The 23,064-nt window shown below is 43.4% G+C and overlaps 2 protein-coding genes across 3 annotated transcripts; both read left to right on the top strand.

Annotated features, from left to right (window-relative positions):
- The first annotated feature begins 45 nt into the window (after window positions 1-45).
- Window positions 46-3,352, top strand: asb14b (ankyrin repeat and SOCS box containing 14b). Its single transcript, XM_026154163.2, has 10 exons — window positions 46-185; window positions 739-863; window positions 963-1,015; window positions 1,103-1,234; window positions 1,322-1,480; window positions 1,588-1,833; window positions 1,921-2,089; window positions 2,190-2,724; window positions 2,841-2,994; window positions 3,071-3,352. Exons 2-10 carry the CDS (start codon window positions 739-741, stop codon window positions 3,244-3,246), a joined length of 1,749 nt encoding a protein of 582 aa, XP_026009948.2. The 5' UTR covers window positions 46-185; the 3' UTR covers window positions 3,247-3,352.
- A 1,513-nt stretch (window positions 3,353-4,865) lies between these two features.
- Window positions 4,866-19,249, top strand: tasorb (transcription activation suppressor b). 2 transcript variants are annotated; one of them, XM_026154098.2, is made up of 23 exons: window positions 4,866-5,292; window positions 6,644-6,789; window positions 6,912-7,004; window positions 7,116-7,188; window positions 7,483-7,574; window positions 7,668-7,802; window positions 8,029-8,153; window positions 8,286-8,317; window positions 9,653-9,758; window positions 9,987-10,090; window positions 10,328-10,437; window positions 10,848-10,920; window positions 11,041-11,115; window positions 11,276-12,139; window positions 12,502-12,812; window positions 12,927-13,029; window positions 13,128-14,080; window positions 15,467-15,589; window positions 16,286-16,445; window positions 16,549-16,657; window positions 16,772-16,950; window positions 17,089-17,223; window positions 17,489-19,249. In XM_026154098.2, the coding sequence occupies exons 1-23, from the start codon at window positions 4,989-4,991 to the stop codon at window positions 18,724-18,726; spliced, it is 5,643 nt and encodes a 1,880-aa protein (XP_026009883.2). In that variant the 5' UTR covers window positions 4,866-4,988; the 3' UTR covers window positions 18,727-19,249. The 2 variants fall into 2 exon arrangements, with proteins under 2 accessions (XP_026009883.2, XP_026009882.2); XM_026154097.2 differs by having other exon boundaries at window positions 17,486-19,249.
- Window positions 19,250-23,064: the final 3,815 nt, after the last annotated feature.

The following is a 23,064-nucleotide window of genomic DNA, read 5'->3' as shown; positions in this document are numbered from 1 at the left end:
TGATCTGATATTTATAGTGTGTGTGTGTGTGTGTGTGTGTGTGTGTGTGTGTGTGTGTGTGTGAGAGAGAGAGAGAGAGAGAGAGAGAGGGCAGGATATAAATAGCCCCAGTATGTGTGGCTGCTAAAGAGCCCCCTGGCTATACTGGTGTTAAAACTACACAGAGAGCAGCTTTTTGACTGAAGGTAAACACCACGCGATGAAAAACATTTTTATTTGGTTGAAAACTTGATTAGTGTGGAGCTTGAATGCCACGCTGTCATATTATACAAACTGTTGCAATACATGTGGCATTTGAATTTCCATGCTATAACTTTGTGTCGTGTTGCAGTCTCTGCTCTCGTAACAGCATTTCCTCTGCTGCTTTATATGTTCTTTTTAAGAAATGTCCACTGGAGTCATTTGTGAATCTCCATTTGTTTGTTTTGCCGATGCTGAAAGAAAAAAAAAACCCTGCAGCTTCTCAACTGGAGATTTGCTTTTGACATTGAGAGTTATTAGACTGAAAATTGGGACAATAAGTCCAATTAAAGTCATTAGATCCAATATCCTGCATGTATTATGGTGTCAGTAAAGTAAAAACAATGAGACTGACTGCCACATTTCCTGCTTAGCTGCACTGTGTTGCAGTTGTTATTCAGGACTGTGAGTGGTGTGTGATTTAATGCTCTTGTTTACCTTATAGCTGTGCCTCCTCAGAGTAACCCCTTCTGCACTGGCTCTTTTTACACTTGTCAGATGAGCATGGAAACAGAAGATGACTTTTATCAATCAGAGGAAGACTTGGATGAAGATGAGGCAACGCAATATATTATTGAACAAAGTCTAATTCAGTATAGAAAGCTAAAAGGATTAAATCCAAGGTTTCTATCTACTCACCCAGCATTCACATATAAGTATCTATATTATGAATGTCTTGTTTGTTTAAGTGAATCCTTATTCTGTGCAATAACTTTAAATAGTGATCTGAAACCTTGTGAAGACCCTGATGAGATTTTTAAAGCAATTAAGGAGGGTAAGCTGATGACCTTTAACCTCAGTGCTGATTCAGACAATTCTGAATCTTTCTCAAAGATCTGATACGTCCCGTCTTCATATTCAGGTGATGAGAATGCCCTGAACAGACTTGCAGCCCAACCGGAGACTCTGTCCAGAGTTGATACACGAGGATGGATCCCGCTGCACGAGGCTGCGGCACAGCAGAATAAGAAGGTGCTAGAGATTATCTTTTCAGGTAAATGTAGCTGTAACTTTTGACTGGCACAGGCTTGTTCATTTCAACCCTGAGGTGTTGATCGGTTCCTGGGTGTTTGGGTTCCAGCATCACCCCCGGGTGCAGCCCAGTGTCGCACTCTGAAGGGTGAGACGCCACTGTTTTTAGCTGTGGTCCACGGGCTCAGAGAGAATGCTACATTCCTGTTACAGAATGGTAGCAACCCAGATCTCCAGAATGACGAGCAGGATTCTCCATTAGTGGCAGGTATCTCGCGCTATGTTCGTCTAACTTCAAACACATTTTATTTTAGAGATACCTCAACATGTGTGACACTTTCTCATCCTTTTCTCTCCTGCTCCTTTTGCTCACAGCTCTTCTAAATGATCAGTATGATTTGGCCACGCTGTTGCTTCGTTACAATGCCAAAATAGACCAAACCGGACCACTGGACAGGACAGCTCTACATGAATCCGCGTTTTTAGGCTTGGAGAATTTTGTGTATCTGCTCTTAGAGTCTGGTGCTAATCCAAATGCATGTGACGTTAAAAAGAAAACTCCACTGGCTCTGGCTGCACAGAATGGACATCTAAATGTGGTGGAGGTTCTGTTACAGAAAGGTAAATGTAGTGATTCCATCTCCTTTTGCTTTTACATATGTATATAAGTAAATGCATGTTCTCATAGTGCTTTAATTCATTTTTTAGGTGCACAGGTGTGGTGTGAGTCGGAGTCAGGTACGATTTTGTTTGATGCAGCGGCATCAGGAAATCCTGACATAATCTCCTTGCTGCTGGAACACGGTGCAGATCCAAACGTACCCCTTTATAGTGGGCACCTGCCAATTCATCGAGTGGCATACCATGGACACAGACTGTGAGCATTATCTATACTTATTTTCCTGAATTTTTAAATAGGATTTCAACCAATATCATGTTCTCACATAAAGATTTTTTTTGGGTTGTTTTTTTTACAGAGCACTGGAACATCTCATCCCAGTGACGAAGCTGCATGCTGTAAAGGAAAGTGGGATGAGTCCTCTCCATTCTGCAGCTGCTGGGGGACACGCCCAGTGTGTGGAGATACTGCTCAAAGCTGGCTACGATCCAAACTTCATGCTGCACCCAAGGATCCGCCGCAACTATGATGATGACCGCAAGTCTGCCCTCTTTTTTGCTGTGTCCAACAATGACCTCCAGTGCACCCGCTTACTGTTAGAGGCCGGGGCTCTCGTGAACCAGGATCCCATCAACTGTCTACAGGTGGCTCTGAGACAGGGCAATTATGAACTGATCAACATCTTGCTGAAGTATGGGGCAAATGTCAACTACTACTCCCGTGTCAACACCACTCATTTCCCCTCAGCGCTGCAGTATGCCTTAAAAGATGAGGTTATGCTGAGAATGATCCTGAACCATGGTTATGACGTGAAGCGCTGCTTTGACTGTCCATATGGTGACAGTTCCCATGATTACACTGCTTGGACGACGTCAGTCATTAAAGACATGGTGGTGAGGCCAAGTTTATGCTAAAAAAATTGATAAAGACTGGAACATGTGAAGTGCAATGGAGTAATGCTATTCTACAAAGTTTCAGATTGACTGTCACATCTCTCTTTCCTTTCTAGTTCTGTGAGGTGATAACAGTATCCTGGCTGAAGCACTTATCTGCCCAGGTGGTGCGCATCATGCTTGACTACACTGACCACGTCTCCTTCTGCACCAAACTAAAGGACACACTGCAGGAGCAGAAACAGTGGCCAGAAATCTGCCACATTCAAAGTATGAACTGCTCACTACCTGTTGTCAGCAAAAATGTGCGCTTCATCTGTAGTTGCTGACTTTTTTTGTCTGACAGGAAATGTGCGGAGCCTGAAGCACCTGTGTCGCCTGCGGATAAGGGAGCACCTTAGACACCTGCGTTTGAGAGCACCAGCTTTTATCAACTTCCTTCCTCTTCCTCCCAGGCTGAAAGATTATCTGCGTTACAAGGAGTTTGACATTTACAGCAGGGGCAGTATGATTATCCCCTGATGAAAACATATTTATAGATATCAAAGATGTCACTCTTTTATAGAAAGCTTCCTGCTTTATTATTATTATGTGTGATTAAAATTACATTACTTATACAGTCAAAAAATGTGAACATAAATTGTACTCACCTTTTAAATATCTATCAGAGACATATATATGAGCGCAGCGGGACATTGGTGGGTAACAGTTTGTTTGCAGATGACGTGGCGATCTGCAGTGAGAGGAGGGAGCTGGTGGAAGAGAACCTGCAGAGGTGGACAGAGGATGAATGAAAGTCGGTAGAAGCAAGACGGAGTACATGCGTCTACATGAGAGGGAGATAGGTGAAATGATGAAGATGCCAGAAGTAGAGGTAGTGAAGGTTAGATGAGTTCAACCATCCAAAGCAACAGACAGAGCACAAAAGAGAAGTGTAGGTAGGGTGGAGATGAGTGTCAGGGCTGATTTGTGACAGAAGGATAGCAGCAAGAGTGCAAGATAAATGGTGGAGACAGTGACAAAAACACGGGCCAAATGGAGGTGGCAGTCTAAAATTTTTGATGGGAATGACCAGGATTCGTACAAGATTAGGAATTAGTATATCAGAGGGACAGCTCAGGTCGAGTGGTTTGGAGACAAATTTTCAAAGGCTGACATTGTTTGTACATGTGCAGAGGAAGGATAGTGGATACACTGGACAAAGAAATCTGAATATGTTAGCATCCAGCCAGAAGTCAAAGAGGAAGACTGCAGAGAAGGGTCATGGATGCAGTGAAGGAGGACAAGCAGAGGGTTGGTGTGATCCACTATGGCGACTCCAAAAAGGAGCAGCAAAATAATAATAATAATAATAATAATAATAATAATAATACCCTTTAAATATCGATTTTACTTACTGTAGAGGTTTACGTTTATTGAGTCATGTATGAAGGCAAGTGTATTACCGATACACATATGAAAATCACAGCCTCTCTGCTACCATCTAGTGGTAGAATGGGGTATTACAAGCGTGATTGCTCTGTATTTAGTTCTACACAAGATTTTAATACATTTTTAATACATAGAATAGAATAGAATTAGAATAGAATTCAACTTTATTGTCATTGCACATGCACAGGTACAGGGCAACGAAATGCAGTTTGCATCCATCCAGAAGTGCTTTAGTGATATAGATATATTACAATATATATTGGCAATAACATAGATATGTAAGTATATTACAGAAATGGGTCTATTATGGTATGTTATAATGCACACGGTATGAAGTATGTTGTGAATATTCTATAACTATAAGTATGTACAGGCTGTAGTCTTTAATACGTCTTTAATACGTGCACGGTGCCCGAAAATACATAGCAGAGCCAGTACTAAAAAAAGAAAAGAAAAAAGAAAAGAAAAGAATCGGTTTGCATAAGTCACACTGTCAGGGCTTTCACAGCTCCAAAGCGGTGTTTCACATCCTCTTTCTTTTTCTCTTTTATTTAATGTGAGAAATAGTTTCACTTTTGCCATCCTGTTCCCTCCACACACAGCCAATCAGACGGACGGTCACCGCGTCATGTGTTGCAGTACGCCTATCGGTCGCTGGGTGGCGCGGATTCCCTCGTATGTAAACAGTGACGGCAGCGTTTTGCAGTGGTGGAGAAGACCGTGTACGTCATTTTCACAATGGCGGAGGCTGGGTGAGGAGGAGAGTGTGTGTGTACAGCGGCGCCGTAATCGTCAGAGCTACATTGTCTTTAATACGTGCACGGTGCCCGAAAATGGCCCTGAACCCCAGCGCGGTGGGAAAAAGGGACTCAGACTATACCGAGACGACGGATCTCCACCCGAAAGGTGGCGAACCCCAGAAGAATTCAGCCGCCACCTCGGCCACAGCCAACCAAAATGGCGATCAGCCTGGATGTGGAGACAGTGTAATGCCCGAACAAGAAGCCCCTGAGCGGCGGAGGAGCATGCAGGCGGACGCTCGGAGCTTCAGCAGTTCTCCTCTGCCTGCCCAGAGATCGACCGATGAGCTGCCACGGAGAAATTTCCAAATCCCGAGGAAGATTCGCGAACGGAAAGGTGGTGCCATATCGCAGCTATTTTGAACAGAGCCTGTCCTGTCTTTCATGATTCTGCTGCTGCATGTTGCTAGCCTGCTAGCTAGCTACTTGCTTTCGCCAGTTATATTGGTTTAGCTAAAGGTTTGCGAACATTTCGGTTTCGGGCTAGATTACCATGCTGCAGTTTGAGCATGCGAATAATGTCGGTTGGCGTAGCGTCTGTTTGCAGGCATGCCGCTAGCTGTGATAGTCCAAGTTAACCAGCGGGCAGCAACGGTGCAGCGAAGGCGCCACTTTGAAAGACTGGCCATCTGAAAGCACACCTTGTTCCGTTTCCTCATCCCTACCCGGCACCGTAGTACTGTTTAGTAATACAGCAGGAGTCATGAGTGGTTTGCAGTCATCACCTGACAACATGTGGGTGTCTCTTTGACCTCAGTGAAGGGCACGGATTTATCCACCCCACACGTCCATCCCGGAGTGTTTTCATAGCACCATGGTTCATTTGGTGGGGCTGCCCACCCCTTAACCCAGCTTGATGTCGCTGGCATTTCAGAGCATCAGTTTTGCACTTCACCTGAGTACCCCTGAGAGCATTACTCTGTGCATCCACCTACCTACGTTACACCCGCCCTTCCCCTTCCTTCTTGCAGAAAGGTGGATGGGCACTGTTGGTTACATTTTCCACAACTATGCTGTGGAGCATCTGTTATTTGGATATATGCAAAGTCCTGTTGAAGTGGAATTATTCTAGCACTATAGGTTGCATAAGTAATTTATAAAGTGTGTTAGTTTCCTAACAGCAATGAGGTACACTGGGCTGCCCCAGTACCCCGTCTCCAGCCTTTTTGTCATTTTGACTTACAGTGGAGAGGTTTACTCTTATCACACAGGCTTGAGGATGTTGACATTTCATTCAGGTTGTCTGCTAGTCATGGTTTCACTTCTTTGCATGAGTTTGGATTACTTGATAAACCTTATGTAAATAAATGCAGGTACTAGACTTCATCCACTGTGTCAGTGTAGCTGCCAGGATTGTAAAAAAAAAAAAAGCACTGGTCACTGGTGTTACGTGCACCATCGAATGCCCATGGTTATTTTGTATATTTAATATTTCAAATGATAACACGTGACATTCATATTCAGCTAAAGCCTAAGAAGGAACCGTATGCTTTAGACTTAAAGTCTTACGGCGAGGTTGTCTTTTAATCGAGGGAAATGGTTGGTTATCAGTTTGATGTGGCTGCCTCCTGCAGGTTAAATTTGAGTTTAAAATGTGACTTTTCGAAGGGATCGTCCTCTGCTCATTCGCTCAGTCCTGCAAACTGCAGATGGGAAATGCTAATCCGCTGATTCGCTTCTGTGTGCAGGCTTGTACCAGTTTCTCCCCCCCGAGAGCCGGGAGTTTGAGGACCTCGTGAAGATCATCTCCTCGTTTTACCTGGACGCATCATCGCGAGGAACCTTCACCTACTGCAAGGCCAGGCTAATTCACAATGAGCTGCTGGAGAAGGAGGTCAGTCGTCAAGTTTCTGGATAAAATGGCAGGCAATTTAAATAGCTGTGCTGAAGAAATGTTAAATATTGCGAGGTTGCCCCCGTGTCTAATTTACGGTCTGCTCGCCTTTTCGTCGTCAGTTCATAGAAAAGCGGAGAGAGATGAAGCAAGAGGGGCGGACCGAACAAGAACTCGCTGAGTCGTACTGCTTCCTTTTCCCAGACAAATCCAAGGTTGGCCTGCTGGCAAAACCTCACTCATATATGCAGAAGGATATTGACAAATTGGGAAGGCGCGGAGGTTTTTGACTTGCTTCTGAGCTTTGCCTGTTCTGTGTTTTCCAGCTCCAGTGGATCTGTGAGAAGGGTTTATCAGTTGGACACTGTAAGATTAATACACTAGGAAATCCATCAGTGGGTAAGCCGGGTGCTCCCATGTTGCTGTTATATGAAAATGGGCTTTGCAGAATAATTAGTCGAATTCCTTTTTATTTTACTTATCTGCAAGTTTCACAAGCATTTTACAATTGCCTCTGAAGTCTAAGGTAATGGCTCTTACATATGCAATAATATATTAGTCCAATGTTTATTACATACTTTGTTTTCGGATACATCGTTTCTAAGTAATATTAACAAGCATCAGCAAGTAATTGACATAAACGTAGCCTATTAGAAATGTTTTCCCTTAATTTGTTTTTTGTAATCCTTGTAGGTGTTTACCTCTCCAAATATTCCGATTTGTTACAAATCAATCCTTTTGAAGTGGGCGCGTTTGGAGACATGATCATTTTTAAAGTTATGAGGGTATGAATACCTTATCTGTGTTTTGCATTAGAGCTTTGACAGTTCTCTGTTTCCATTTGGACTTTGAGTCAGTAGTTGCATTTTGTCTCTCAGGGACGAATAAAGCACATCCACGAGAACACGCCGAAGAATGCAATCGAATCTTCACCCAAGTTTGACTGTCACTTGTCCAAAAGTGCCAACAGGGTTACATCTCTGCTGTCTTACAGGGCTTTTGAGCTCACGCAGGTAAGTGCTGGTTCCTCTTTATTACCCTGTTTATTTAATCTGGTGTTCCGTCGCGCGTTAGCCAGGTTCTCTAAAAGGTCCCTTCCTGTTAAAAGAAAGTTCTTCCTCCCCACTCTCAGCAAATGCTTGCTCGTAGTGGGTAGCTGGGTTCTTCCTGTGTAATCTTGCGCAGTTGTTGTTGGGATCTAGTGCTGTGTTTTAATCCATCTTCATTTGTGTGTTGCAGCAATATTTTTTTGAGTTTGCATTTGATGAGATCAAAGCGCGGCCCAGGCACGTGTGCCCCTACGCTGTGGTTTCCTTTCAGTACAAAGGCAAGGAAGCTGCAGCAACTCCTATGGCTGCACACAGGTACGTAATCCCGCAGGAAATGGTAAAACCCAGAAAGCATTTCTAGGCCGTTGAAGTTTTTAAAAAAACAAAACAAAAGTATTACATCTCCGCTGAGTTTGTAAACAGCCTCTATGTTTTGCTCTTTAACAGGTTTAACACTATTTCCTCTGAAGGGAGTAAAGGTAATGGTATTTAAGCTTTTCTTAAATGTAATCAAAGAAATTGGCTTCTTTTGTGTTGTGTTAAAATAGTGCCACGTGTGTGTAAACGTAATAATATATGAAGTGGGTCTGTGCAATAAGAGAAAAATCTATGATGTGCTATTACATGACTTAGGCTAAATAAACAAATACTGAAGTGGGGCTATAAGATACATGGTTCATGTGTCTTGCTGCTAGCTTTTAAGACACCAAATGTGTCTTGAAATGAGGCAGCAGTTACAAAAAGTTATGAAGTATCATGCCTGATGTCTGTGTATGTCTGTGAAGGTTCTCAGTCATCCAGGTCATCGTAGTCAAAGGAGCTTGCAAAGAAAAGCGTCTGGACTTCTTTAAGTTGCTTGAAGACATTTCACCTCTCATCCGAGAAGCTTCTTCAGTTCTAAGGTCAAATGGTGGAGAGTCCCAGATATAAACCTAGTGGGAGTAACCCCCCACAGAGGGACAAAAGGACCCCCTGATGATCCTCTAATCGCCTGAGCCAAGGTGTGAAACTGGGTGTGGGGCCCAATCAGCCAGAGTTTTGGGTGTGCTCATTGAGAGAGTTCAGGAGAGTTTTCTCCAAGCATGACATCCCGGTGCATTTCAGACCCAGCAACACGCTCAGACAAAAACTGGTTCACCCGAAAGACAAAACGCCAAAACACAAACTTAACAATGTGGTGTATGCTGTACAGTGCAGCGAGGAATGCTCAGACCTCTACATTGGAGAGACCAAACAGCCACTTCACAAGCGCATGGCACAACACAGAAGAGCCACCTCCACAGGACAAGACTCAGCAGTCCATCTGCATCTTAAGGATAAAGGACACTCTTTCGAGGATGCCAATGTTCACATTTTGGACAGAGAGGACAGATGGTTTGGCCATCTATAATCCAGTTTTGAGATCCCTCCCCAGACGCCTTAACACCCACTCACATCCTGGGCCATCTGACCTCAGGAATTCGCATGATAAGGTGGGGCCAGGTTTCACAATGAACTCACCCGAAACTCTGGCTGATTGGGACCCACACCCAGTTTCACACCTTGGCTCAGGCGATTAGAGGATCATCAGGGGGTCCTTTTGTCCCTCTTTGGGGGGAAACTCCCACTAGGTTTATATCTGGGACTCTCCACCATTTGACCTTAGAACTGAAGAAGCTTCTCGGATGAGAGGTGAAATGTCTTCAAGCAACTTAAAGAAGTCCAGACGCTTTTCTTTGCAAGCTCCTTTGACTGATGTCTGTGTAGGTTCTCAGTTATCCCGCTCACGTTAGTCTCAGGAAGAATGACTGATGTTTGACCTCTGCCTGTTGCAGGGAAGAGCTGCTACACTGTGTGGAGTGGTCCACTAGTGAACAAGGGCCAGGAGTTGTTCCCCATCTGTTTACGATCCTCCCTGCGTCCTTACCTTCCTTTCAAACTGTGAGTAAACTTTTTCCCCTCTCATGCAAGTCTTAACAAAAGGTCCACAGAGCTACTGAACTTTTCTTTGTTAATCATTAAGGACACTCTTTGCTACACAAGGTTTTTTATGTGCTGAACTTTAACTCTTTGCATAATTTGTAGGAGAGGAGAAAAAGCTACAATGTCCTGTTTTGTTGTTCTTGTTGTTGTATGTTTTTTAATAATGTAACATGTGCCCCGGTGCAGGCCTGAGAAGTTGGAGGTGAATCGGGGCATGCAGCTAGAGCAGGTGAAGCGAAAGATTCCCTCAGTGCTCTTTTCCTGGGACACCTACAGCGTCTCACGGGAAGGTTAGTCCAGAACACACATTTGTTTCTCCCTTTTTTTCCTCTCATAATGATCATAATGGCCCCTGGCATGTGGGCGGTTGTGCATTACTTGAAATTCTGTAAAGCTTTTCTAAAAGCATTCATGCATCATGAAGCCCGGCTGTCTCAGTAAAGTAGCTTTTGTGTGTGTGTGTATCATAAATGATTACATGTTGAGTTCCGAGTAACGCATTCCCGCCTGCTTATTTCTGTCTGCAGTTATGAAGTGTGGGATGTCCTGCAGCCTGTTTGAGGTGGTGGACGGGAAAGGCAAACCAACCAGCGGCAGCTTGGCCGCTCTGGTCAACAAACTGGAGAGAGACCGGATGGTGAGTCACATACCTGCAGTTTATCCAGGTTCTCTCAGCAAAATAAACACAACATTCTCAGGTTGTACAATATTCAGGTAAATAAAATGCTCCTTTCTGTTTTGACAACTTTGCATTTCTGTGCATTTGTTTGATACAATTAAGGAGGATCTCGTTTCATAAACAGTTCCATTTTCTCATTGCTTAGAAAACAGTGTAGGGATGTCATCTGTCAAGCTGCCGTGCTAATCCTGTTCTATTTTGTTCAGTAATTTTAAACAAATGGCATAAACCTGTCAGTTTAGCACTCATTTACACACTGAGCAAATGAAATCCTGTCCAGAAACAGACTGCTAATATGATTGCTCCCATTGTGCGATAATGATCTATTCCCTGATGTTCTGACTGCAGCTTTTGCTTTTCTTCTTCAGGTGCTGGTGAAGTCCTTATTTGATAAAGGCTTTCTCTTCCTGTTGTCCTCGGCTCAGATGGTTGAATCCAAAGGTGCCAGAAAGCTTTATCTGCCACTCTCCTCTTGTAATTCTCTGTTGTGTGAGTTGAACACCTACTTGTTGCCTCCGGTGAGAGTTTGGGTTTTAAAAAGGTTCTCTGTTTGTTTTCTAGAGCGGCGGGGGCGGGTAGAGAAGAACCTGCAAGCATTATTCATCTTTCAGGAGCCAAGGATGATCGTCAAGTACTGTAAGTCGTATTCATTGTCTCTACATGCATTTTCTGACTGATCCCGAGTGCCAGCATCTCCGTGCAACGCTAAAGAATATTTCATTTTTGTTTATCGCTGTTATCTTTGTCATGCCGGTTTTTACACGATTCTGATGCATTTTTTCCCCCTCATTCTTAGCATCGAGGCTGTTCGAGCCAGAGCCGCTGACGGTGGAGCCTCATCCGGCTTTCTTGTCATCCATGGAGTCTTTCATCCCCGCAGTGCACTACGGCCTGTTCAAGTTGCGCCCAAACCCAGGCAAGGACCTGAGCTCTGGGGTGGAGCGTCAGGCCACCGATTACCTAACTCGTATGGATTCGGGCACAGTGCGTCCATTCATCCTACCCGACTACAAATATAATGTAAATGAAAGGACGAACCCCGTCACAGCACCCAGACCCAAATGTAACATGGATGCTGTGCTGCGATCGTACGTTCACAACCCCGCAAACTATATTTTACCTCTGAACAAGGCAAAGGACATCATTGAACGAATACGGAACCCTGCACCCGCACCCGCTCCAGCCCCAGTGGAATACAGCCCTGTTTCTGACTGGGGCGGCTCGGACAGGGGCTCGGACAGAGCAGAGAGACCCTCAGAAAGGCTGTCCCAGGAGAGGGCGCCTACAGAAAGGCCAGCCCAGGAAAAACCGCCGACTGACAGCAGCGGCGGCAGTAGTATTAGTAGCAGTAGTAGACGGAGGCCAGGGGTGGCCCATTCAAACGGAGCCCAGCTGCAACACAAGCCCCACGATGAGTCCCAGCCTCAGCCGCAGAGGTTGCGGCTGTCCCAGAACGAGTACGATAAAGACAAAATGAAACAGCTGCTTAAGCTAATTCAGCTTCATAAGAAGGCACTCGTGAAGGATCCTGGGAAGGATCGGGGGGAGGACGGCGCCTGGGATGCCAACAGTCTGAAAAGGAAATTTGAAGGGGACGAGAGAGGAGGCGCGAACAAACATCAACGCACAGATCAGCTGAGCAACGGAGAACCCAGCAGAGGTGAGGCGCGCTGCGATCACCTGTGGAGCCAGATTTCAGTCGTAGAATTTAAGTCACAGCCAATTGAATGAATGAATATTTTATTCGTTTCACAACAGTCTGATTAGTTCTCAGGAATTGAATAACTTCAATACATTTTTAAACAGGTTCATTTCAAGATGCATGTCTTTTTGTCGCTAACCCAGGGGGCTGTTTGAATATCTGTGCATACTGAGAAGAACATCCTAAAGCTGAAAAATAACCTATGTGATGAAATGATGAGAGGGTTTCCGAATAACCTCAAGTTTATTTTGGCACATCTGTATTGCAGTTTCAAAACGTGCACTACTGCTAACTTATCTGCCTTACTTGTGCCCCACTAGGTGCACAAGGGGACGACCTTGTGGATGAGGGTGGGCAGAACGAAAATCTGACAGCAGTGATGGAGAGCATGGGGATCTATGACACCGACCTAAGGGCCCGTGGCAACACCAATACCTCAGCCGTCAGCGAGACCCAACGCCTTCTCAAGATCCTCCTGGCCACACTCAATAAAGCTGTGGCTCAGGGTTCAGTGTCTGCAGACTCAAACCACGGTGAACCATCAACAGGTTCAGGAAGGGTGGAACCCGTTTACCACGACCCGGACCATAGGAAACAAAACGAGCCTCCGTCACAAACGAACTACGCCGAGGTGAGATGTAAACAGCTGATAGGGTTGTTATTTTGGAATATTTTTTCCTATCCAAAGATGAATAAGTATTTTATTGTACTTAAAAATATCTACTGGTGTGTTCTCTCTGTGCAGGAGGACATGGACTGTAGCCCAGGTAGTCCATTCAGCCCGGGCTCCCCACCAGAGCAAAAATGCACATCAGAAAACACAACCTGGGATATCCCCGCCAACGAAGGTACCTGAAAGCAATGAGTTCACACAGTCATCAATCTTTGAGGCATATTTGTGCTAACAAGGCATCACCGTGACTAATTTCATATCTGGCTTCCTCAGACAAAGCGCAGCCATTTAATGAGCAGAAGCCCGAGCCGAAGCCCGAGCCAAAACTAGAGCTGAAGTCCGAGACGAAGCCTGAGCTGAAGCCTGAATTGAAACCCGAACTGAAGTCCGAGCTGAAGCCTGAGCCAAAGCCTGTGCCAGTGGCTGCGCCAGCGGCAGACGTTGACCCAGAGCCGAAAACGCCTGCCGTTGTGGAAGTAAAAAAGATGCCTAAACCCACGCTACCTGCTGTAGAGGAAGTTCCATTCAGGCCCTCCATCAGCTTGGACACAATACTAAATCAGGAAATCCATAGCCTATCTTCTGACATTAAAAATATCATGCACACACAACACATCAACTATACCTCGCAGCTGCCTCCGCGGTTGCCTCCTCGCCACTGCTGGGTGTCTAGCAGCTGCTTCTCACACTTCGTTGTGCCCTACGTCTCCCCTGTCCCCATTCAGGGGCACGTCAAAGCGCTGTGCGAGAAGATGGACAAGTTGATCCCAGCCCCACCTGCTCCCTCCAAGGTCACTTCTCCACCTCCCCCATTGACACCATCTAATCTTACTACCCCACCCCCTGCCCCCATCCCGACCACCAAAACGAAAGCAGAGCCCTCTCTGTCAAAGAGCACCGTCTCCTCACAGAGCAGTAAAACAAGCGCCATCAAAGAGATGACATCCACTAAGATTAAATCGGAAGCCCCGTCAGCAGAGATGGGGGGAGAGGTCTACTCTCCTTCTCAAGTCACAGCGGAGTCTCCGGAGCAGAACTCACAAAACCCAGGCGCAGCTTCTGGCAGTGGGCCTGGGCTGCTAGCCGGCAGCCTGATTGGTCAATTGAAACCCGAAGTTTTCAGCAGCCTGGTGGAGATTTTTAAGGACGTTACCAAGAATACAGTTAAATTTTACATCTATTCTGGAGACGAGGGGGAGGAGAGCGCTGTCTGCAAGGAGATCAAGGTACAATGCATTATGTCATTATGTTTGTAAAGATTATTGATTAACCACAGGATTCTATAAATAATTCATTGCAGCTGAACCTATTGCAGCTACAATACAGTCAGTCAGTAAAAAGCCAGACAGTAATAAAAATGACGCTGAGGAAATTGAGTTGAAAGATAAAAGCAGAAATAATCTTTTTTTTTTTTTTTTTTTTTTTTTGTGTTTGCATCTGTTTTGGGGGCATCTCAAAATATAAATAAGAGGTGGAAAGAGTCTGTAAATCTGCAAAGGTTTAAAAAAACAAACAAAAAGAAAACAGTGGCATAGTTATTTTCTATACAAGTCTAGGATTTCCAATATTTCACTGCTTAAATGTCACAGTCATCATCATCAGTTATAGTATAAAAAGATGGATGTCATTTCCAGGTCAGCAAACATCAGTGCTTTAAACATGCATTTTCTCTAATAACCAGCAGAGGGCAATTCTTCTGACTGCTAAAAGATTACATGCTGTGTAGAAGTCAATGGGAAAATAGCTCTTGGCTACATTGCTCTGTGACCTCAGATGGGTTTATCTGTTCAGGCATGATTTCCAGGTCACGTCTAATAAACTGTGAAGTTCATTTTATAAATTATGGTCATTATTAGGGTCAGGAAGGAGGATATCCAGGGTTTGCTCATTGGCTAACGACTTGTGAGTAGTCATTAACTAATGAGTGCACACTGTCCTCAATCCTTAACACCCCTAGTTGACATCTAAAGTGCTGCCATTTTGGAAGAACTACTTAACAATGTTACACCGAGCTCCAGCGGTTACGTGATGATTTGATAATGAACAAAAAGTTTAGTTTTTTTACTCAAAAATGCCAAATGGTTTCAGAAAAAGGCATTTGCTGTTTTCATTGTCGTGTGTAATAGTCTTCAGATATCATTAGCTGCTGGAGTGTGAATCAGACATATAACAAGCAAACTGCACGCAGTGTGGGCTCATTAAAAAAGATGGAAAAGCACTTTTTCAGGTTTTTATGGCTAAAACTAATATTTTGGAGAAAATTGTAAGAATTCGGCAATGAAAATCGTAATTGGTTGCGGCAGTAATGGTGTTGTTACTGCCCATTTTACATGTTTTCTTTCACTTTCTTCATTACTTTTTTTTTTCTCCTTTTACTGGAACCAGAGAGCTCATGTTTATTCTTCAGAGGGGATGCATACCATGAGTGCAAATACAGGTCATTGTGGGAATGTGCAAGGCTGCAATAGCTTCTCTTTGTCACTGTGGGTTCATGTCTTAGTGCTCAGCTCTTTCTGTATCTGTCAGTCAGTCAGTACTCGTATGTGTAAAAGAAGAAGACACATTCATCTGTCTGTCTCTAACAATCTCATCCTCTCCTGTCTGTCACAAAGGAGTACTTGAAAAGTCTTGGCAACAGCGAGTGCAGCCCACAGACATTTTTGGAAAACAGCAGCAGTTTGGATAAGCTCCTCATCATCATTCGGAACGAGGACATCGCAGCACATGTGCATAAGGTACAATCGCCGCCCGTTATCCTCCCTCCAGTCGCTCACATCCAGATTGTAGTTCGGATGAATCGGCACCCGCTGAGGCAGGTAGCGATAAAACATAAATAATGGGAAGTTTTACATCTCCCGCAGAGTGCTGTTTTTCGTCTTGTTGCCTGTTATTTACACGTTCTATTTAGTTATAGTGCTGCGGAAAGGTTTTAGCGCCAATAGCAAAGCGAGGATGCTTTTAAAATATTATCATGAATTATTTCTCTTTAATTTACTTCACACATTGCAGTAAACAAAACTACCAAATAACTGAGGATCAGTATTCGCAGTGAGCACCCTTTTCCTTTAAAAGAGCACCAGGTCTCCTACATATACGTATCTATAAAAGTACTTTGCTTTTAAGTTTTGGGTGTTTTTTGTTTTTTTTTGTTTGTTTGTTTTAGCTTTGTTTATTTAGTAGTGTCCCTAAAATCTCAGGCCAGTTACTAACAGATCAACGTAAATAGTTCTTAATAACACTGGCTGTCTGTTGTTTTGGGTCTCAGTGATTCTGAAGAATCAGTTTGGGATTAGTCAGACACTTCCCTGATGCTAAACGATTTAAATGCTGGACCTTATATTTCGAATTAAAAGATGTTTAATCTGGAAACTATAAAAACAACTTAATGTTTGGGGAATTAAAAAAAACTCACTCTTTCCTTTATTATGCAGATCCCGGCTCTGGTGTCTTTGAAAAAGTTGCCTTCAGTGAGCTTTGCTGGAGTGGACAGTCTGGACGATGTCAAGAACCACACTTACAATGAGCTCTTTGTGTCTGGCGGCTTCATGGTGTCTGATGAGTTTGTCCTCAACCCTGATCTTATCACGCAGGGTAAGTCGTGTTTTTCTTTGTGTGGACTGTACAAGGTCCAAACGAATATTACTCGACTAATGCTTGTATTGCGTGTTGAACTTGTATTGTGTGTTTTGTCCAGATCGTTTGCAGGGACTGCTGAAGTTCCTGGAGGAACAGAGCACCCCTGAACACCCCTGGCAGTGGAAGGTTCACTGTAAGTCCCAGAAGAAACTTAAAGAGCTTGGGAGGTCAGTATCTCAGTAAGAGATTAGCCATAATAGCTGTATCCACATCAAAATGTTTGCCCATACTGGTTTTAACTGACCTCTCTATGGAACTGCTTTTGCTGTTGTTTCTTAAAGGTTAAACACTAATGCCATGGGGCTGCTGAATCTTCTGACAGCCTATCAGAAAAAGCATTTAGTGGAGTTCCTCCCGTATCACGAGTGTGACACGCAGTCGCGGCAGGCTCCAGATCTGGACTGCCTCATCAAACTCCAAGCTCAGCACACACAACAGCGACACCTCATCTTCCTCACAGGTAATCTCACTTCACCCCCCCCCCCCCCCCCCCCCAAAAAAAAAAAACAAAACCACCATTTCCACATGCCTCGTTAAGATTGTATTTCTGTTGTGTTAGCAAATGTCTTTTACTCACTGAAAACGCTCATTTTTACAGAGAGACCGTTTGAGATGTTCCTGCAGTACTCCAGAAACGGAATTGTGATAGCGAGCATCGACGATGTTATGAGCGGTTTCCACAGTCTCATCGGATCCATTAATCAGAACGAGCTTCCTACACCTCCTTCTACTGGTGGGTAGCATCAAAAAGGGCGCAGAGCACAGAAACAGCAGAGTTCATGTTTTCTGTATAATCTCATTGTTTTGCTAAATTGCCTTTTTCTCCAGCCATCTCACCAGTTAAAGATTTATGTTCTGCCAGACAGTTTTTTAAAGCACAGTTGTTAATTCAGCCATAACACATTTGTTGATTATATCTTTCTTTCCACTTTTCCATTACTCTCCCACTTTCTCTCTCTCTGTCTCTCTCTCTCTGCCCTCTCCTGGTCTCCCAGTAGTGAATGATGAGTGTGTGGAAGAGGAGGACATGTCATTAGACTCTGATGATGGCGAGCCACCAACCATATTAGATCCTCCAGAGCAAAAGCAGCAAGTTGCAAAGAAGCCTCCGCAGCCACCCCCGCCAGAGAACGAGTTTCGTCCTCCGCTCCCAGACCAGCAGACCACCCCTGAGACGACGCCTACACTGTCTAACTACAGTGCTTTCAAAACAGCCATCTCTCAGTTCAAAGCCACGAACCAGATAGGCATGGGCTCTTCAGACATTGGCAGCTTGTCACCGGGAGGTTTCCCTGTGAATCCCCACCAGAGCTTCCTGTGCCCTTCGGCCTCGTGGTCATCATATACGGGTTCCTCTAGCTACACGGCCTCCCCAGCCTATCCCGCCTCCCCCTGCAGCGGCACACAGGAACCTCCAACCACAGTTTCTTCCGGAGCCCCAACCCCGCCTGTCATGCCCCCAGCAGGACCTCTAGCTAACCTGGCCTCCCTCCCCTTGGAGGTCAAGCCTCCCCCTCCCCCTCACCTCATGATGCTGGGTCATGGATATAGCTCGGATGCTGGAGGAGCAGGAGCTGCTGGGACCTCTCCCCTCACCACCACAGTCCCCCCCTTCACAGACCGTAATGACGCAGCTCAGCCAGGTTTCATTGCTGGGACCCCTAAGAATGCTAGTGGGACCCCCAATCAACCGGACAGGACACTCAGTGGACCTGGGGACGGGGTATGGGGGACTGCAGGGACCACAGCTTGTGACAATGCAAGCAACCCGGGCGTGGTCCCACCTGCCCTGGTGGATCCCAGTGGGCTCGCTAAGACTGGAGAAGCACTTATAGGCAGCACCCCTTGTAGTCAAGGGGTCAGGACTCAGGTGAATTGCGCTGACGGCCTTGGTGCATCTGTGGGTATTCCCACAGTACCCACAAGGGGGGGCTCTGTACTCAGACCTAAGCTGCCTCCACATCCAATGTCTGGTGTGGGCTATGGCAGTATAGGTTGCATGCCTCCACATATGGATCACAGGCCAATGATGGGTGCTATGGGCCCGGGTTCTTTAGGAAGTTATCGAGGGAGAGGAGTCCCACCTGTAGGACTATGGCCTCGGCCTGGGCGAGGGCACGAACGAGGCGGTGGGACTGGAGGTGGACCCTGCTCTTGGGGTTACCCAGCAGGCAGGGGTGGGCCACCAAATTATTACACAGACTATTCATATTCTCACAATTATGCCCCTGAATAGACAATCAACATGATTCAAGAGGCAACACAAACACCATACACCAGAGACTATAAGTGCTGGCTGAATGTATATATTTCCTTGTCATAAATGCATTGATTTAAAGCAGAAAATAAGGATCCTGGTTTTCTACATTAATAAAAATTGATACAGGCAGGGTTGAGTGTCCTACTGTCGTGTAAACTGTCTGTACACTCTTTCCATGTGAGCTATTTGAGACCCTGTTCAAACCACTATATTTATATTTGCCAACAAATGTTAATGGCCTTCCAGCTTCTCCGAATTAATCATGTTCTGTTTGTCCCAGTTTGGAAACGGTTTGTGAACAAGGGGAAAGGCTGATATTTTTTTAAAGAAAAAAAAAGAGTGAATGAAATTTCACTTTTGCTGTTGGTTTTCTTTTCTTTTTTTCTTTTTATTTACACACTTGGTTGTCCAGAATTCTATGAAAAATAAAACATTTCAAATCTTGTGTGTGATGGGTTTGATGACAGTGTCAAACAAACCATTAAAAAGATAAATCCCAGCTGTCTTACTATTTTTTTTTTTCTTTGCCTTGGAACTTCCCACCAACCAAACAGTTCAATTTTCAGCATGGAGGTGGATGATGGAGTTAAAGTGTAATATTGACAGTGTAGAGTACTGTAATGGAATTAAAATACTGACATCAAATGTTATTGCTTGTGCTGGTAGATTTAGAGGCCTTTTTAAAAAAAAATGCAGTAAGGAAACATTTCCTGACATTGACATAACATCAAATAAATCTATATTCTCCAGCACTTACATCCTTTGAGGCTCCATACGGAGTGCGACCACCTCTTCAACTCTGTCACAACCGAAAGACTCATTAAGAGGGTCGATGAGTGAATTGTCTCATCAGCCATCTGATAGAGGGGAACGCCAGGGGGCGCTGTTTGCTTTTAATGTAAGAAATGGGTTAGCAGCACCTTTTTCTACAGAACCTCATTCCAGCTGTGCCATGGAAGCTTAGGGAAATGTGAAAATAAGTTCTTCCTGCTAAATCAATTATGGTTAAGACCCGTCACACAAATGCTGAGCAAGATGTATTTTTATTATTTATTTTAGCAACCTTCTCCACATGGTTATTTATACTTAAAATAACCACTATAAATGCAATATTGAGCGGAGTTCTGAGGCTTGTATGCCTCATACAGGTATGCTTGGTTCTGGAGCATGAAGCACAAACAACAGACTGACTTCTACTGATTTTTAAAGGGACATACACATTACGCAAAATATATAATTTACTATGCAAGTTATGGAAAAAATGCAATTGAATATGCTGCTGCTGCTAGCCTTTGTTAGTTGCTGCTAAGAGTTGTAACGAAAAAAAATCAAAGATGATAGCTGAGGTTTGTAAAAATGATCATTTCAAGCAACTCATAGAGGTTAAAAAATTAAAAGGTTTGAAGTTAGGTTTTTATTTTGAAAATAGGACATTTAAAGCACGGCCTAAAAAGTAGCTTGAGACTTTTATTTTGAAATCCCCACAGAAATAGTTTTTAAAAAATAAAAAAAACCATGACATTTTAAAGCATTAAATTGGATATTTTATTTTAAAACATTTTTCATAATTTTAAGCATCTACTTTTCTTAGAATTGGACACCGTAATAACAAATTTTAAACTGTGCTAAAGCTAACAGTAGCTGCTCGTTCCTGGCTAATCGATTCATGTAAGTCTTTACTCATGTTCCCTCGTTCCCCTTAGCTTGTTTGTTCGAGGAAAAAATATCTTGACTCTTAAGTTATCTGCACAGAGAGCAAGTAGAGTAGGTCTTGGTGCATTTTCTTTCAAAGAATGTGGGCAAAACAATGAATAAACCTGAACAGAAAAAAAAGCTTTTGGCAAAAACAAAAATAACAGGTTAGTTTTCGCTGAAACGTGTTAAAATGCTCTCATCCACTCTGTTTGTCGTATTTTTCATGAGTTTGTCACCAAGAGGCATTTTGGAGCGCAACTATGTGCATTTAGTCCCTAAAGTAGAGCCTGCATACTTGACTGAAGCACTTCCGTTTTATTCTCCTTTATACTTCCAGTCCCTCCACTACATTTGACAACTCTCATTGCTTTTCAGACGAAAACAAAGCCTGGTTTCTACAACCTGTCACATTCAGAAAATCTAGGAGTGAAGTCTCCACCACTCAGAAAAAAGATATTTCCACTCTCAAGCTGTCAGTTGGTTTCCATTTAGATAACTGTTTGAGAGGCAAAGATGTAAGAGGAGTCAAAAAAATGAACATAAACTTGGATAGCAGAACTTTGCTACCCCATTAATCATCTCTCAGCACTTCAGCTTTATCAGATAAAACTACCCAGCCTTGTATAATAAAGTAGCACACTGCAGCAGGTTCAAGAGTAAAATGTTTGGTAAAGCAGTGATGTATCAATATTAAAAGTCATAAATAATAATATTTCTGTCAGAGGAACCATTTTTTTCTGCAGAATCAGGACTTCTGCTTTTTCTACCTTTTGGTGCTTTCAGTATGTCGATTTAGGTACAATTCAGAATGGAAGAACTTTTACTTAGTATTTCTTAAACTGATATTTTATCACCCAGCGCAGGAAGAACATTTCAGATCTTTTATTTAAGCTAAAGTGCCTGTACTGTACTACACTTAATATTATTAATAAAATACTTTACAACTAAAAGTCCTGCATTGTCGTTGTTACAGAAATAAGAAAGTAAAAATAAAAATGGATGTTAAAGTGAGTTAATGATGCATTTTATAATATTGCTTAATATTTTAATTTGAATGTGAAGCCGTTCTGGTGTGTTTGATCATAAGAGAAACTTAACACCTACATCTGGATAAGCAATAGATGGACCTAAAAATAAAGGAACTGCACCAAATCTATGCTAAAATGTAATATTTCTCTCTGAAATGTAGTTAATTTGAAAAATAAGTCATCTTAAATTTGTACATTCTCGAGGAAATGTGCACCTCTGTTGGAATTTCAGCTGAAAATTCTGATCTGAATAGATCTTTTACCACTAAAATGTGATCATTTTGAACATAATACACTTGATTCTTTAAAAGAATTTTCATTGGATTATGGGACACTGTGGAAGAAAGAACCAGGTCAAAAGAAGTATGTATTTCCATTGCTTTAAAATTGGTCCTGTGGGTTCAGTGAGCAGCAGAGATCTCTGGGTTTAGGTGTTACCTTGTAGATGTGCCTTTGCAGGATGTAGGGATTTGGGCCAGAGTCAAACTTGCCTCTGTTCACGAGCAAGTGTAACACCAGTACCCCTTCTCTCATTACCTGACATTATGGAAGACCCATTCCTCCTTACACTGCAGTTTTTCTTGTCTTTAGTTTGCAGCCTAAAGGCAACATTGCAAACATTACATTAGAATGCAGCTTGAGCAGAGAGAAGTAATGTTGCTTAAAGACAGCTTTTTTTTATGAAGCCCTTTGAGGCGATGCACAAAACAATGTAAACAACACAGCAGAGGAAAAAAATGTAATCCAGTGCTCTTCTATGAGTCTCCGTCAATCACATATAGCTACATTAAGATTATAAATGTAGCCAACATGGCGATACCATAACGACAGCCTTGCAGGCAACACTATGAGGCTGCACTTGGACACAGCAGAAGTTCTAGCTACATTCATGTGAAAAAAAAAAAAAGTTTTCACACTATTTTGCGCAGTCCTCTGAAAATCTAAACACACTCTCACTGCATCCTTAGGATCTAAGTGGGTAAATAGCAGAGAGGGGCTGCCAATCAAATTGACTTGTTTAACTGATAGTCAACAAGTGTTGCCACCTGTGTAAAATCAGGTTTTGGTAGGAAAATATTTTGCGCTGCTTTCAAATTGGTCCCAAATAGAGCCCTTTTTCTCACATGACTGTGCATGCTTACAAAGATAATGCTAGCTCGCTGACGTTAATCATTTCAAATTCCAACATCACTCTATTATTTGCTAATTAACAAAATTGAGTGTGACTGTCATTGGTTCTTTAGAAAATTGGTAAGAAACCAAATGAAACATACAGTCGTGCCTGATGAAACATCAGGGGATCAGAAGAGTTATTCCTAAACAGACTTGGATGTGTGCAACATTGTTTTTATGGCCATCCATTCAGTACTTGTTTCTTTCACTCAAAAATCGAATATCTTCAGATTTACTTCTTCGAGGTCTGTACAAAAAGTAATGGGAATCCATTAAATAATAGCTGAGATGTTTCAGAGTTTTAGACTGACCAACACTGCAATCCTCAGAGCCATTGTGTAAGTATGGTAGCAAATAGTATCATAAAGTTATGAGTGTCTGCCACCAGTGACACTGTAATGTATTGCAGATTGGGTAG

Source organism: Astatotilapia calliptera, chromosome 20, assembly GCF_964374335.1.
Source record: "Astatotilapia calliptera chromosome 20, fAstCal68.1, whole genome shotgun sequence".
In the NCBI taxonomy this organism is placed as follows: Eukaryota; Metazoa; Chordata; class Actinopteri; order Cichliformes; family Cichlidae; genus Astatotilapia; species Astatotilapia calliptera.
Note: the sequence above shows the minus strand (reverse complement) of the source record. Positions and strands in the feature narration are given on the sequence as shown.